Source organism: Ammodytes marinus, assembly GCF_949987685.1.
Source record: "Ammodytes marinus genome assembly, chromosome: 3".
NCBI classification, from domain to species: domain Eukaryota; kingdom Metazoa; phylum Chordata; class Actinopteri; order Uranoscopiformes; family Ammodytidae; genus Ammodytes; species Ammodytes marinus.
In genome coordinates this window covers 2,695,497-2,711,610 of record NC_137232.1, presented here as the reverse complement: position 1 = coordinate 2,711,610, position 16,114 = coordinate 2,695,497, and the positions used below count along the sequence as shown (strand labels likewise).

The 16,114-nt window shown below is 42.9% G+C and overlaps 1 protein-coding gene across 2 annotated transcripts; it reads right to left on the bottom strand.

Annotated features, from left to right (window-relative positions):
• Positions 1–709: 709 nt before the first annotated feature.
• Positions 710–15,895, bottom strand: LOC307248617 (dehydrogenase/reductase SDR family member 13-like; the record flags this gene model as incomplete). 2 transcript variants are annotated; one of them, XR_013844797.1, is made up of 6 exons in its annotated part: positions 710–1,328; positions 3,828–4,145; positions 10,818–11,144; positions 11,268–11,391; positions 11,984–12,102; positions 15,769–15,895. XR_013844797.1 is itself a non-coding variant. In XM_080025057.1 (5 exons), 5 exons carry the CDS (start codon positions 15,893–15,895, stop codon positions 3,889–3,891), a joined length of 954 nt encoding a protein of 317 aa, XP_079881183.1. In that variant the 3' UTR covers positions 2,045–3,888. The 2 variants fall into 2 exon arrangements, 1 of the variants encoding a protein (XP_079881183.1); XM_080025057.1 differs by lacking the exon at positions 710–1,328 and having other exon boundaries at positions 2,045–4,145.
• Between the last annotated feature and the right edge of the window lie 219 nt (positions 15,896–16,114).

Below are 16,114 nucleotides of genomic sequence, written 5' to 3'. Positions count from 1 at the left end.
TTGATGCTACAAAGAAGTCATATAACTTAACTTCCACCTCTGTTTAAAATGACTTTGTGGCTACTATTTTCCTTTCAAATTTGCAAAACATTGTATTCCTCAAAACACACAGGGATCTTGAGGCCTTTGGGGATGAGAACCCATGGCAGTTGCTTCAGACCAGGTTGGTAATCCAGCCTTGTTCACACAAATACGAATGACATTGATTTTTTTCATATAAATGTAGTTACCACTGACTGTCAATGATCACTTCTCCTGCATTGGACTGAATGTTAAATGGAACTCCCAGTAGTTCAGTTCTGGAAAAGTATGGAATTTTGAAATAGAAAATGTGTAATGTGAAATTTCTATTTCAAAATTCCAGACTCAAATATCCAGGATTCTCAGTAGTTGTTTTCCAGTCCATATTTTACATCTGAATACAAATAGCTAGATGCTTATTATAGAAATGAAATGGTTCTGAAGCCAGCCTTCTTGAGAACCTTTTTGATTTAGCATTTAAACTTTACAAAATGACATAACCAATGTTATATATATATATTTTGAGTAATATACTAAAACATCTGCACGTTTTATTCACAAATTAATGATTAATTTTAATAAAGTAACGCTCCAAGTTTATCGGTTGCCTGTCAATGACAAAATGCAAATTCTCCCCTTCCTCCTCCCCCCTCTAACTTCCGGGCAAAAATCATGCAGGGGCAGAGCACATAGGTTAAGCAGTTGCGATCAGATGTTGAGCACTCGAGCGCACATAGAGGGTCGAGCCTGTAACAGCCCAGTGCCCTGCGTTGCTGAAAAGCGCCCTCGCATCGAGGAAATCTGAAGATTGTTGCCAGATAAAAAGCAATAATACACATACAGCTGACTTCATGTTATGAAAGACAACACATGAAGCAATGATACATAATAAAGCAGTAAAACCTGCTCTGGTATATGTGTTTTGTTATGGCATAACTTACTGTGTACTGGCTCAAAGGTTTTATTTTGTATTAGAAAACGGTATTGAAAGCATCGCCAAGAGAATATATGTTCCAACCTTTGACGGAACAGAGCTCCATTGAGTCCAAAACAGAGTAATCATCAATCAAATGAGTTGTGTTACATGGTCTAGTTTTACATGTATGGATAAACTGCTCAAAATGTAAACATGGTGGATCATGGCAAGGCAGACAGGCATACATTCCCTTATATTATGTTAACTGTGCCAAAGCCTTGTCCAGTTAGCTCCAGAGTTAGCGTGTAGTCCCTGCGTCATCCAGCTGACAGCACCATCTATTCCAGGATAAGAATCAAGTCCACTGTGGTCCTCTTTGGTCTGATGGGGCCTTGACACAAAGCAGTCTACTTAGGTCATTTACAATTGATCCATTACATCACACACGTATATAAACAAAGTGGGGCTCCTTTGTTTACGTACCAGTTTACAGAGCCTAGGCTTTGGAATATCACCAGATTTATTTTCAGTGCACTCTGACGCTGCGCTTCAATAGTCGTTCACTGCCATAAGTGTTGTTCCAATTGTCTGGAAAACTGAAGTGAACTTGGTGAGGTAGACCCTCGGAGGGCTGAGTGATCGAGTGAACACCGATGGTCACTCCGAGGTGGATATCACCCACAGTGCATTGCAGTTCTTCTTTTATTTTCGGGCAGACTGCCTTTAGGCTATGCTATGACGGCTTATTTCAAACAGATTTTTTGGTTGTAACAAACATAAACTAAGAAAACATGTCGGAGCAAACAATTTACAAGTGTAAGTAGCAATATCTTGATAATCTGAGAAATCATGTCGAAATTAAAAGTTTGTCATACTATGGAATTTGCTTTATGCAATATACTTTAGCAGAATGTTCTAATTCTCTATTATTTGCATTCAGAACTACCTATGTAACTGACGGTCCATTGTGACTACAAGGGCAAGTGTGTTCCATTTAAATCCCCCGCTCCCCCCCTGCCCACTCACATCCACACTCAAATTGCCCTCGTATGCTGTTACGTCATACCAAGGGCTGAGGGTAACGCGCCCCACACACATCCTGCGTCTACCTCTGGAGCGCGTCGCCTTACCTTACTGCTGCGTCTCTCGGACTTTTCTCGGACACACATGCAACGTCTCAGCAGCTGCTGCAGCGCTGCTTCTAAAAGCCCTATCTTTCTACATAGAGTTTTCATCGATAATTCCCATCAAAAATGAAGTTCTTTCATGTCATCTATGATGCATATGATTTATATTGAGTCTGGACAGTAATCCGTGCGCCCCATTGCCATTTTTTTTCTTTTTTTTGCCATATGTTCGCTTGTTGGAAGTTTTATTTTGAAGGGGACACACCAGGAAATGGTGAAACTACAGCGAAAGCTGCCAGTATGAAGTCAACATGACTCTCAGCAGAGTATTTCAAAAATCACTTTACTGATTTATACGGGAGAGAGAGAGGGGGGTGTGGTCGGGGAAGAAGAAGGCCGTAGACACAGATAGAGCAACGGAAAACTGTTGCGCTCATCATGATCTTTTTTATTTCTTCACTATATTGGATCTCTATATGTGTCATTTATCCAAAAATGAAATGCCAGAACTAATTGAAAATTAGGTTTTAAATCCCTCGGATTTTGATTGCACAATTAAATCGTGAAATAAAGGGATTATTCGCGTATACGACTGAGGGATGTTTTATTTTGAAATAAACACACCGGGTAAACGTGTAACTAGATTGAATGCTGCTGGTATGACTGTCAGCAGAGTATTTCTCTATCAGTTAAAGCACAGAGACGCGAGAGAGACGCGCTGCTCTCAGAAAAAAAATAGGCGAGCCTCCTGAGGTGAAGGGGAGCGTCGCTGCAGACGTGCCTCCGACGCGCCTCAGCAGTGCGTCTGAGGTTGGATGTGTGCTCGCTCTACGTTGATTTCACGGTCTGTGACAAAAAGTCAGACGCAGACGCGAGGTAGACGCGCAGTAGAGGTAGGATGTGTGTGGGGGCCGTTATGCCTCGTTTCCACCGAGTAGAGCGGGTCGGAGCGGTTCGGTCCGGGTATTTTGGCTTTTCATTTGCCAAAAGTTGGGTAGGGTAAGGATATAAGCGCACCTAACCGCTCTAAGCCGCTCCTAATTTCGGTACTCCTCCGTTGGGTGCCGCCTGAAAGGGTGCCGAAAAGGCGGAGTTACACATCCGTTTATTGGTCGAAAGCATAATTTCCCCCGTGTGTAGTCACCTCGGCAAGAGTGAAGAGAGTCTTGTGATTTGGCGAAAATGTGAGCACAGCACTGTTTATTGTGTGGTGTTTTTCCTCGTAATTGAATGAATCAGTTGGTTACACTGTGTCCCACTGCTACGATGTCACGTAGCTGCAGCAGCCAGCGCTCACTGTCTCTATCAGTTGCACCGAGCCGTCTCTGTGCGTTTACGCTCACAACAACACGGGGGAATTAATAAAAAAGTGTCTGGTTTGACCAAGCAAAAACGAGAGACCGCTGGCTTGACCACAGTTGTTCCGATAGTTTGACCCATATTCTGGCGGCGGCTATCGCAGTCCAGCCTAAACCCCGCCCTACCAGTAAGGGTAGGGTCCGCGGTGGAAACAACACCGAGATTCTTAAAAGTGAGCTGTCCCGCTCTGAGCCGCTCCGACCCGACCCACTCTACTCGGTGGAAACGAGGCATATGTCAACAAAGGGAAGTGGAACTAGTATTGAAACGCAGCAACAGTACGGACATGAAGCAGATTGTGAGGAGGATATTCACTGATTTGACAAAAAATTATTTTGTCAGCAAACATTTTCAAGAATTGCTTACCCCCCCTTTAAAGAACTAGAGACCAACATAGTACTGACCACTGCAGGCGCTATGCAGGGCGTGTTCATACAGTCCATGGAGCTTGTGGATTAGGAGTCATCATAAACCTGTTAGCCTCTCGCTCACTTCCCACAGCTTCTTAGCCAGGGCGTCGTCCCGTCCCCTGGCCCCCACTGCTTGCAGTGCACAGCTAGAGAAGTAGCGTCCGCTGAGAGGCTGCAGCCCCTCCTGCAGGCTACAGTACAGCGTGGTCTGGGAGCCCCCCTCAGGGTCCAGGAACAACAGCTTGGCAAAGGGCTTTATGGCCAGCTGCAGCCAGGGGCTCAGACTGCGACACAGTTCTGTGTAGATGACGCCTGCAAGGGGAAAAAAAAGATATTCCCATGTTTACTGGAAAACACATTGGACTACACATGCTCCAGTCTGTCAGGTGCATGACATTATATGCAGTGATGCAGCAGTGCAGCCACGGTAACCACTGGACTGTGTCAGGCGCTCCAGGAGCAGGTTGGTGAGCTGGGCTATTGTAGTTCACTTCTTGGTGAGAAGTTTCACTGCTATATAACTATTTGCGATGATCGATATATTGTGCAACCCTATGCTGTTTTTTGCTCTTGCTCCTTTTTGACACACCTGTGACTTAAGTCTTTTATTCAAGCAGGCAAAGGTATTCCATTTTTATTTAAATTCAAATTAAGATGGATTTTCGGTGCATTTTACTGTTTAATCTTTCATCAACTTTCATTTCTTTTCAACATGGCAGTCTGGCTGACATCTGTCATTGACAATGAGAATGCTGTCCAGCCTGGTGTCAGCTGCCATGGCTATGTTGCAGCATGGCATCGGCTGTGCTCCGGCCAGCTGATGTCGCGACACAGAGGAGTTCCCGCGGTAATTAAAAGTAACGGGCGATCGCGCTTCATAATATTATTCTGTATGTGGTATTTACACAACAACAAACGCACGGAAGGTTATTGTTCCAATCCGAACTAGTTAAAGAACAGTTGGACTTGCTTGTATTTGTCTAGCTCTGCTGCTGTGGAGGAGGACCAGACAGGAATGTGGTGGGATCATGGCTTCAGTCCAGCTGTAGATCACATGACATGTTTTTTATCGACAATTTTGATTTGTTCTGGAACCAGGCAGATCTATTTAAAAGGGATGGGATTCACCCAACCCACCATGGAAGCCACATTCTGGCATGCAATATCCAGCATGTAGTGCAATCCTCCACACGTGCGTGACTGTTTACTCGGCACACACCATGGGCCTATCCGAATAGTCCAATCTCCTAACCTATGAACCTCCTTTCCTATACCTTAACCCCTAAACGTCATCGGGGTTAAGGAGATATGAAAGGTGCTTCCTATCGAACATAGGAAAAGACAGCACTGTTTCAAAAGAATTCGACTCCACTTTTCCTAACCGACGTCATTGCGTGACGGCGAGTATTGCTGACATGAGTCACTAGCGTGAAACTACACTATTCTCCGAAAATTGACTACAACAAGCGCTCGTTTGATCCATGCGTTCTTTTCATATTGATTTTAATCAGGTTGTCGCCAACAGAGTGAGAATCACTCCCATATATCCCAATTCACATGTGGAATAAAAAGAGGCTACACTTATGTTGATGTTGAAATGAACTGCCCCCAGTAACTTCATTAAATGTTTAGTTGGTATTTTATTTTCTTATGGTGTAAATTATGTGCTACGAAAATAACTATTATGATGTTGGTCTTTTATGAGTTCTTTATTATCTTAATGGGGGAGGGGGGGGGATTTTGTTTTAGCCGAGTTAAATCTTCCTCTCTTCTCTTCTCCTCTCCTCTCTTCTGTTTTACCTCTCGTTCGTATTCGTGTAGAGTCGGTAAACTCCGTCGGTGGCTTGTTGCTTTAAATATTGCCGCGGTAAAGGATTATGGGATACCACTATCTCCTTTCCTTTTAGCATAGGTTGGTCCGGGGTAACCTATGCTAAAGGAGGGTTAAAGGATGAATCGAGGCTCCTTTCCTATGCCTTTCCTAAGCATTTTGAGAATTCGGATCACCTATCTGCCGAGTACTTCCGGGTCATCTCGATAGGAAAGGAAATTTCCTATGCTAAAAATACTATTCGGATAGGCCCCCACTCCACAGATCGCCCACACCTCTCTTCCTCTGCACTCATCTCAGGTTACCATTCGAGTCTCCAGCACCCCCTACTGTCCACCTCCGGCATCACCATGTACACTATTGGTTACTTCACCTCCCCATATTGTTGCTGTTTGTGTGACTAACCCCACAAAACGTTCAAGAAACACTTGTCACTTTAATACAGCAAATTTCTCAAACCTGGTATCCATTCCCCTTCAGCCACAGTCTGCTGTAGTACAGGTCCTTCTCATATAATTAGCATATTGTGATAAAGTTCAATATTTTCTGTAATGTACTGATAAACATTAGACTTTCATATATTTTAGATTCATTACACACAACTGAAGTAGTTCAAGCCTTTTATTGTTTTAATATTGATGATTTTGGCAAAAAAGTAAAGAAAAACCAAAAATCCCTATCTCAAAAAATTAGCATATTTCATCCGACCAATAAAAGAAAAGTGTTTTTAATACAAAAAAGTCAACCTTCAAATAATTATGTTCAGTTATGCACTCAATACTTGGTCGGGAATCCTTTCGCAGAAATGACTGCTTCAATGCGGCGTGGCATGGAGGCAATCAGCCTGTGGCACTGCTGAGGTGTTATGGAGGCCCAGGATGCTTCGATAGCGGCCTTAAGCTCATCCACAGTGTTGGGTCTGGTGTCTCTCAACTTCCTCTTCACAATATCCCACAGATTCTCTATGGGGTTCAGGTCAGGAGAGTTGGCAGGCCAATTGAGCACAGTAATACCATGGTCAGTAAACCATTTACCAGTGGTTTTGGCACTGTGAGCAGGTGCCAGGTCTTGTTGAAAAATGAAATCTTCATCTCCATAAAGCTTTTCAGCAGATGGAAGCATGAAGTGCTCCAAAATCTCCTGATAGCTAGCTGCATTGACCCTGCCTTTGATAAAACACAGTGGACCAATACCAGCAGCTGACATGGCACCCCAGACCATCACTGACTGTGGGTACTTGACACTGGACTTCAGGCATTTTGGCATTTCCTTCTCCCCAGTCTTCCTCCAGACTCTGGCACCTTGATTTCCGGATGACATGCAAAATTTGCTTTCATCCGAAAAAAGTACTTTGGACCACTGAGCAACAGTCCAGTGCTGCTTCTCTGTAGCCCAGGTCAGGCGCTTCTGCCGCTGTTTCTGGTTCAAAAGTGGCTTGACCTGGGGAATGCGGCACCTGTAGCCCATTTCCTGCACACGCCTGTGCACGGTGGCTCTGGATGTTTCTACTCCAGACTCAGTCCACTGCTTCCGCAGGTCCCCAAAGGTCTGGAATCGGCCCTTCTCCACAATCCTCCTCAGGGTCCGGTCACCTCTTCTGGTTGTGCAGCGTTTTCTGCCACACTTTTTCATTCCCACAGACTTCCCACTGAGGTGCCTTGATACAGCACTCTGGGAACAGCCTATTCGCTCAGAAATTTCTTTCTGTGTCTTACCCTCTTGCTTGAGGGTGTCAATGATGGCCTTCTGGACAGCAGTCAGGTCGGCAGTCTTACCCATGATTGCGGTTTTGAGTAATGAACCAGGCTGGGAGTTTTTAAAAGCCTCAGGAATCTTTTGCAGGTGTTTGGAGTTAATTAGTTGATTCATATGATTATTCTCATATGAGCTCGTTTAGAGTACCTTTTCATGATATGCTAATTTTTTGAGATAGGAATTTGGGGTTTTCATGAGCTGTATGCCAAAATCATCAGTATTAAAACAACAAAAGACCTGAAATATTTCAGTTGGTGTGCAATGAATCTAAAATATATGAAAGTTCAATTATTATCATTACATTATGGAAAATAATCAACTTTATCACAATATGCTAATTATATGAGAAGGACCTGTATATAGGGCTGACAATGCTTCGCATTCAAACACACTAAGTTTGGCCTTGTTAAACATCAGATCTTAGTCAGGTAAATCATTTTTAATTAATGATTTTATTACCAAGCACAATCTTGATTTTATGTTTTTAACTGAAACTTGGTTGGACCAAGACAACAGCTCAGCTGTTCTTATCGAGTCAACCCCCCCAAACTTCACTTTCATGAGTGAGGCCAGAGTTCATAGGAAAGGTGGTGGAGTTGCTATTTTATTTAATGAATCTCTACAATGCAAAAAGATGTCTTATGGAAATTTTGTTTCATTTGAATATGTGGCTCTCAAGTTAAATTCAGCCTCTCGAGCCATTTTTATTAATATCTACAGGCCACCAAAATACTGTGCAAGCTTTTTTGATGACTTTGCTGAACTGCTGTCTGTAATCTGCATTGAGTTTGACTGTGTATTAATCGTTGGTGATTTTAATATACATATTGACAAGCCTGAGGACGGAAGTACTAAAGAACTGTGCTATGTCCTGGAAAACTTTGGACTTTCCCAGCATGTGAACCGGCCTACACATAACAAAGGTCACACCCTGGACTTAATCATTTCCAAAGGCCTGGACATTGCAAAGGTTTCTGTAACTGATGTGGGTCTCTCCGACCATTCATGTTTGTTTTTTGAAAGTAAAGTCACTATACACAAAGGCGACCAAACAAAAGTAATCAAGAAGCGGTGTATTACTGAAAACACCAGTGAGGAATTTGTTAAAGCATTTTCTCAGGCTCCGCTCCTCCCCTGTATCTCAGTTAATGTGTTTGTGGATAACTTCAACTCAAAAATTGCAAATATTATTGATGCCATTGCACCCGCTAAGGTGAAGGCCGTCTCTGGTAAAAAAAAGATCCCCATGGAGAAATGCCCCGCAGGTCAGACTAGAAAAAAGAGAGTGCCGTAAAGCAGAACGTAGGTGGCGAAAATCAAATCTCAATGTTCATTATGACATCTTCAAAGGAAAATTTCGCACTTTTAACTCAGAACTGAGAAATGCAAGGCAGTCTTTTTTCTCTGACATTATCACCAAAAACAGCAACAATGCACGTGCCCTATTTTCTACTGTTGACAGGCTCACAAACCCTCCTGTGTCAGTAGCATCTGAACTTCTCTCCACGAGGGCCTGCAATGAATTTGCCTCCTTCTTTACTGACAAAATTCATAAAATTAGACAAGCTGTCATCACATCAATACCGGTTTCAAGATATGTTTTATCCCTGTGCCCACTTAAAATCAATCCAAATGCCATGACAGAATTTTGTCTGATTAACCAGAAAAACCTGGAGGACATTATACAACACCTGAATTCCTCCTCCTGTTGCCTTGACATTCTACCCACAGGTTTCTTTAAAACGGTTTTTAACTGCATGGCCTCAGATGTCCAAGAAATTGTCAACATGTCCCTTCGGACAGGTGTATTCCCACAGGCCCTGAAAACAGCAGTCATCAAGCCACTCCTAAAAAAGAACAACCTAGAAACATCAGTCATGAACAATTATAGGCCCATATCTAACCTGCCATTTCTAAGCAAAATCATTGAAAAAGCTGTCTATCAGCAGCTAAATAACTACATGGCAATGAACAGCTGCTTTGATGTTTTCCAGTCAGGTTTTCGTCAACACCACAGCACTGAGACTGCTCTGGTTAAGGTCCTCAATGACATCCACTTAAACACAGACAGTGGCAAAAGCTCTGTATTAGTTTTATTGGATCTCAGTGCTGCGTTCGACACAGTTGACCACAGCATATTACTAGATCGACTAGCAAACTGGGTTGGACTTTCTGGAACTGTGCTAAACTGGTTTGAATCATACTTAAAGGACAGAGACTAATATGTATCAATAGGCAATTTCACATCCGAGAGAACAAATATTACATGCGGGGTCCCCCAAGGTTCCATTCTTGGGCCTCTTCTGTTTAACATCTATGCTCCCACTAGCTCAGATTATGAACAAGAACAAATTATGTTACCATAATTATGCAGACGACACACAAATTTACATAACCATATCACCAGGAGACTACAGTTCGATTCAAGCACTGAGTAAGTGCATTGAACAAATCAATGACTGGATGTGCCAAACCTTTCTTCAATTAAACAACGACAAAACTGAAGTCATTGTCTTTGATGCCAGGGATGAACAATTAAAAGTCAGCGCACAGCTTAAATCTGTTATGTTAGAAAGCACACACCAAGCTAGAAATCTTGGAGTAGTGATAGATTCAGACTTGAATTTCAAAAAACACATTAAATCAATTACTAAGTCAGCCTACTACCACCTTAAAAATATATCAAGAATTAAAGGGCTACTGTCTCAGCAGGACTTAGAAAAACTTGTCCATGCATTTATTTTTAGTAGACTTGACTACTGTAATAGTGTCTTTGCAGGCCTTCCTAAAAAATCAATCAGACAGCTTCAGCTAATTCAAAACGCTGCTGCTCGAGTCCTCACTAGGACCAAAAAAGTGGATCACAGTTCTTAGGTCTTTACACTGGCTTCCTGTCACTCAAAGAATTGATTTTAAAATATTGATGTTGGTCTATAAAGCCCTAAATGGTTTAGGCCCCAAATACATCGCTGACCTGCTGATCCCATACAAACCAGTCAGAGCTCTCAGATCGTCTGACACTGGGCTACTGACAGTCCCCAGAGTAAGGACTAGACACAGGGAGAGTCAGCCTTCAGTTTTAATGCACCCAAGCTCTGGAATAAACTTCCAGGGGACTTGAGGTCCGCTTCAACACTCGGCTCTTTTAAATCAGGTCTGAAGACTTTACTGTTTCCGTTTTAACCTGTAATTTTAAATTTTTATTTATTTTTAAATGTTTTAATTATTTTATGTTTTATTTATATTCATGTTTCTCATTCGCTTTTTTTTAATGTGTGCTCTATTCTTGATGTATTTTGTTTTTGCATCTGTAAAGCACCTTGAATGGCCTTGTGTCCGAAATGTGCTTTAGAAATAAACTTGCCTTGCCTTGCCTCTAGTCTAGTGTGTGCAGGTACCTGGGTGCAGGCAGTAGCAGGAGACACTGGTGCCCTCCAGTCTGTTGGCTAGCTCCCTGCTGAAGAGCACGTTACACAGCTTGCTGTTGCAGTAGGCTTTAAGGTTGGCCCAGGTGGACTGAGTGGACACTAAGTCCTTAGTGGAGGCCAGCAGGGGGAAGTCCAGGTTGCCACAGCGATGCAGCAGTGCAGCCACAGTCACCACTCGACTGGGCCCACACTGGGTCAGGCGCTCCAGGAGCAGGTTGGTGAGCAGGAAGTGACCCAGGTGGTTTACCCCAAACGCCAGGCCAAAGCCCTCCTCAGTGTGGCCCGGACCCAGCACACCTCATACACACAGTTTGGAGCACATTTAGTTTAATTTCATTCAACTTTTGGGGATATTTTCTGTTAAAAAAAAAACGTAAATGCCATAGAAAGGGGTATTCTACGTTATTTGAACCTCCTCACCTGCATTGTTGATGAGGATATCCAGTCTGGGCTCAGTCTTCAGGAAGGTTTCAGCAAAGCTGCGTACAGACTTGAGACTCCCCAGATCACAATGCATGAACACCACCTGGTTACTGCCACTCTCCTGTAGGAGACAGTAGATGGAGGCTGTATGCACATATCTAGCACAACTGCTGAAAGAGAAACTGTATAGGTTTATAATGAGGGTGTTGATGCTTCCCAAAAAAGGCATTATGTTTGCAGGTTGTCCATCTGTCTGTCAGGCCATAAGTGCCATTCTTATAAATGCAATATATCATCAACGATTTTAGGGGTTTACTTCAGATTTATACAAACTTACACTTTGACTTGAGGACGAACTGATTAGATTCTGGAGGTCAAAGGTCCCCGATACCTTACACTGTGAGTTTGCAGTAACCTTTTTCCATAATGTAACTTATTAGGAGCTTTACCTTATTTAAAGCATTGCCTACCACCCCTTTACGTTCACCATTTGGCACTTGTATGCCTCACAAAGGAATAACGCTAGCAGGTATTTCTAAAATTATTTTATTTTGTCCACCCTATACCCCATTTCAATGAGGGTAGGCTCAATAAAGTCCAGATTTGGAGCATATCCAAAAAAACATATCCTTTATAGTCACTTTTTATTTTGTATTGGTTGATCTATTATCTAGTAACTGTGCTCTTGTCTCTTGCTAAGAAACTATACTCACTGAGCGGATGTCAAAAGCAGCAGCTTCAGCCCTCTCCTTGTTGCGACAGGCCAGGATCACCCTGGCTCCTCTCTTAGCCAGCTCCAGAGCCGTGGCCTTGCCAATGCCAGTGTTGCTGCCTGGACAGGGAGAAGGATTCACAACACAATCAAACACAACCAGAAAGTGACATCAAGGAGCTGAACTCAATGTCAGTCATTTAAAGCCCTGTAACATTAATGGGATACTTCAGTATTTCTAAAGTAGGGTTGTCTGAGGTTCTTAAGCATAGTTATGTCTTGTTTCCACCAAGCAGAAGAGCTCGGTTCGGTGCAGCTCAGTTTGCTTGTATTGGCGTTTCCAGGTATTTTTTTGTATTAATTCCACTTATCCCATTCTCACATACAATTACATATGAATACACCCTAGAATTAAAGCTTTGTATTTTCAATTAACCCTCCATTTTAATATGAAAAGAACAAAATTAAATCCCTTTTAATTTGATTTATATTTGATTCGTTTCTTAAATAACTTGATTTTTCTTCATCCGTTATAGGTAACCTACAGAGCCGGCCCGATGCATTAAGCGAACTAAGCGGTTGCTTAGGGCCCCCGACCGCCAGCCCCCCCCCCCCAAAAAAAAGAAAGGGTCTATTTAAAAACATTTGGAAATGGGGCTGCCCTCAGTTGCCCATGCACTGTGTATAGTCTATAGCCTATTTCAGCCTCATCTGTGAAAAATAGCTGGACAACAGAGTTCTTCTGCTTCGTTCCTCTCACTGCATTTAAATGCATTCATTATATTACAGAGAAATATGTCCCGTAAAAGAAAAAGAGCTCCAAGCCCAACCCAAAGGACCCTCCATAATATTTTATTTTAAATTAATATTTTTATGGAAAATCCATGTGTCTTTCTTAGGGCTGTCAAAATTAACGCGTTAACGCAGGGAGATTCATTTCTGGAATTAACGCGTTAAGTTTTTTAACGCAATTAACGCATGTGCACTGCAGAATGATCTGCCCCTTGCATCCCACCCGCTCTGCACTACAGTCACTCTGACCCAGGATCAGTAGCTGCGCGCGGCCAAACATAGCAGCACGCTAGTCTGTGTTTTAAACTGCTTACCACAGACCTATAACTGCAGTTGCTCTCGGAAGCAACAGGAGAAACATTCTGCTCCGTTCACGGGAGGAAACAAACGTCTGCAGAGGTGTGTGAGATTAATACGTGACATTGACATAACCTCGGCTTTCTGTTACAAATGAACAATCCCATAGAACGTGGTCGCGCGTGCAAACACACTAACACACACTAACACACACACACACACACACACAAACTGCAATCAGGTTGTATTCAGGAATGCAAAACCATGGATTCACCAAATAAATTTGCTCAAAGACAGGAATTGAAGTATGACAGCCAAATTGAAGTATGGTGTTGTAGCATATGTTTTAGTTGATTATAATTTATTAACAGTATTTAGGCTACAACATAATCTGGATTTAATTAATAAAAAAAACTAAATTTAAATGTATATATTCACCTTCTGTCCTTTATCTTTCCATTCATACAACAATATACAGAGAAAATGGTAATTGTTCAGGCCTATTTCGAATGGTAGAATTAATCGTGATTAATCCACAGAATCCTGTGATTAATCTCATTAAAAATTGTAATCGTTTGACAGCCCTAGTCTTTCTTCAATAGCTTCTAATTCATCCGACCCATAGCCTCTTAATTTTCCTCTCACAGTGCACCACATTCATAGCCTGGAAATCCAGACCCTGATATCTTGAACGATAGAGGGTCTGGCCACGATCAATAGTAATTTCCAACTCAAGGGGCGGCTCCTACTCGTGCATTTCAAATGCCACTGCACGCAGTTGGATAGCACTACAACCAATCAGAGCGATGCACAAGGTGACGTAAGCCCCGTTCGTTTAGCGAACAGCTGTTAAACTGTTAAAGTAAACGTTTGCCGTGGTCGGTCGGCAAAACAGAACATTCCACTTACTTGCTAATGAAAGATTTGAGTGCCGTCTTCCAAATCGTAAAGGGTCGAGGCCAAACCAGTCTCAAACTCACACAACATATCCGCAGCCATCTTTGATGTTTACTATCACGGCTTCGACGCATGGCTTCGACGTCGCATGCACGTCACTGTCGTCATCCGGTTACGTCCTCCCCAGAGTACCATACAAAGGGCTCTGGCCCGCCCATATTAGATAGAACCAATTGAAACGTGAGCCCAGATTTCTGGTCTTTTTGAAAAAGCTTCAACAGAGAGTGTCCAGACCAACAGGCGCAGCAAATTTAATTTGCCAGCGCCTAGTGGCAGGTCTGGAAATGCCAGGCTACCACATTCATGCATTTCACTTTAAAAAGGTAAAAAAATAAAATGCTACCATTTTCACCCAGCTGGACATTAGGCACTTAACAGTTAAACACTGGGTGTCTGAATGACATTTGACAAAAGTCAATCATTTGGGGAGCACTGTCATTGGAGAGGGGCCCCCTAATCAAATTCCACTTAGGGCCCCATGAAGGCTTGGGCCGGCTCTGGTAACCTACACTGCCAGGTTTATTCCTGCCTCCTTCATCTTCAGCCAGTGTGGTGGTCAGACAGCTGGACGCTCATGAAACACCTCCGTCTAGGGGGCATGCCAGATGCCTGAACCATATCAACAGTTCTTCGTTTAATAAAGTTTAGATTTAGTCTAAACTAACTTTGGTTTTGTTATTTTCACCACATAGGCTATTGTATTTATTTTAGATCCAATAAAAAAAAATGTTTTTACCTTACATAAAAGTAGATAACTGACCGCAGTGATCCACACCGTGTTGAGTCTATTTTTCTATTTCCCTTTCAGTCGGCGATTGCCACTACCGCCTTCATGCACTCAGTAAATTATATTAATTCGGGCGTGTCAATGACTATGTATGGGTAAATATGGGCGGTACGTGAAGCCCGTAAAGGCTGCGCCACATTTAAGGTGTATCCCGTTACAGAGACCGCCTCCTTGGTAGGACGCGGTCTCGCGGTCTATGAAGGCTATAGCCTATGAAGGCCGAACCAGGGCTGAACGAGCGTTGTTAAACGGCACGGTCTCCGCAGGTCTCCGTTTACGAGCATTTCCGGTTTGCGTAACAAGCCGTTACCTTGCGTGAGGACTCGCCGCTCCTGTGCTGCCTAGCAACCCTGATAGCTGCCAACGGAAACAGCCTTGTCATCAGAGGAAAAAAGAAAAAGAAGTTGCCTACCAGACGACAAGAAAAAAAGAAAGGAAGATAAAAGTTAAGAAGATGGAGCAACACGTTGCTGTTTTATGTTTTATTTTATTGTATGCCATCTCTGAAAAAAACGCAATGAATCATGGGATATGTTGGGCTGCAAACGATACATCTGATGCAGCCTTCAAAACCGTGAAACGAAGGCTGCATTTCACGGCTGCATATGAGGAGCCTTACAAGGAGCCTTGCAAATGGAACAACCTTTGCGCGCCGCTATGACGCAATAGGTCTTCAAATGCAGCCTTCGTAGACCGCAACCCCTGAATCGAGATACAGCCATTGAGTTGATTGTGATTTATAAAGGGAAACAGGCGTAGGACGTGAGTGCGCACTGTTTTATAAATCCGAATATTTTTGTTCGCACGTACATCCTACATTTCTTCCGTACGCCAGCTTCCACGTGAATCCCACGCAAAGCTTTATAAATGAGGCCCCAGGTGAGGACTGAAGAAGTGCAACGTTAGTTTACATGTAGTCGTGTTAGCAGGAGCTGACAGGGGAGGCTCGTTACCTGTAACAATGGCCGTCTTCCCCGTCAGCCTCACAGTACTAGAGCAGCTCGCTCTTCTAAACACACCATAGTACACCAGCACATAGAAGCAGACCCCCACCGCTACAACACACATCAACGCCGACATACTGCAGTGGAGCAGCTGCTGCTGCTGCTGCTGCTTCTTCTTCTTCTTCTTCTTCTTCTTCTTCTTTTAATTTCCGGCAGCCTGTATGCCTTTTCGGCACATTGCTGCCACCCACAGGACAAAAAAAAAACCCGATTAAATAAAAAAAGGAAAAAAAATAAATAAAAAAAAAATAATATATATATATATATATATATATATATATATATATATATATAT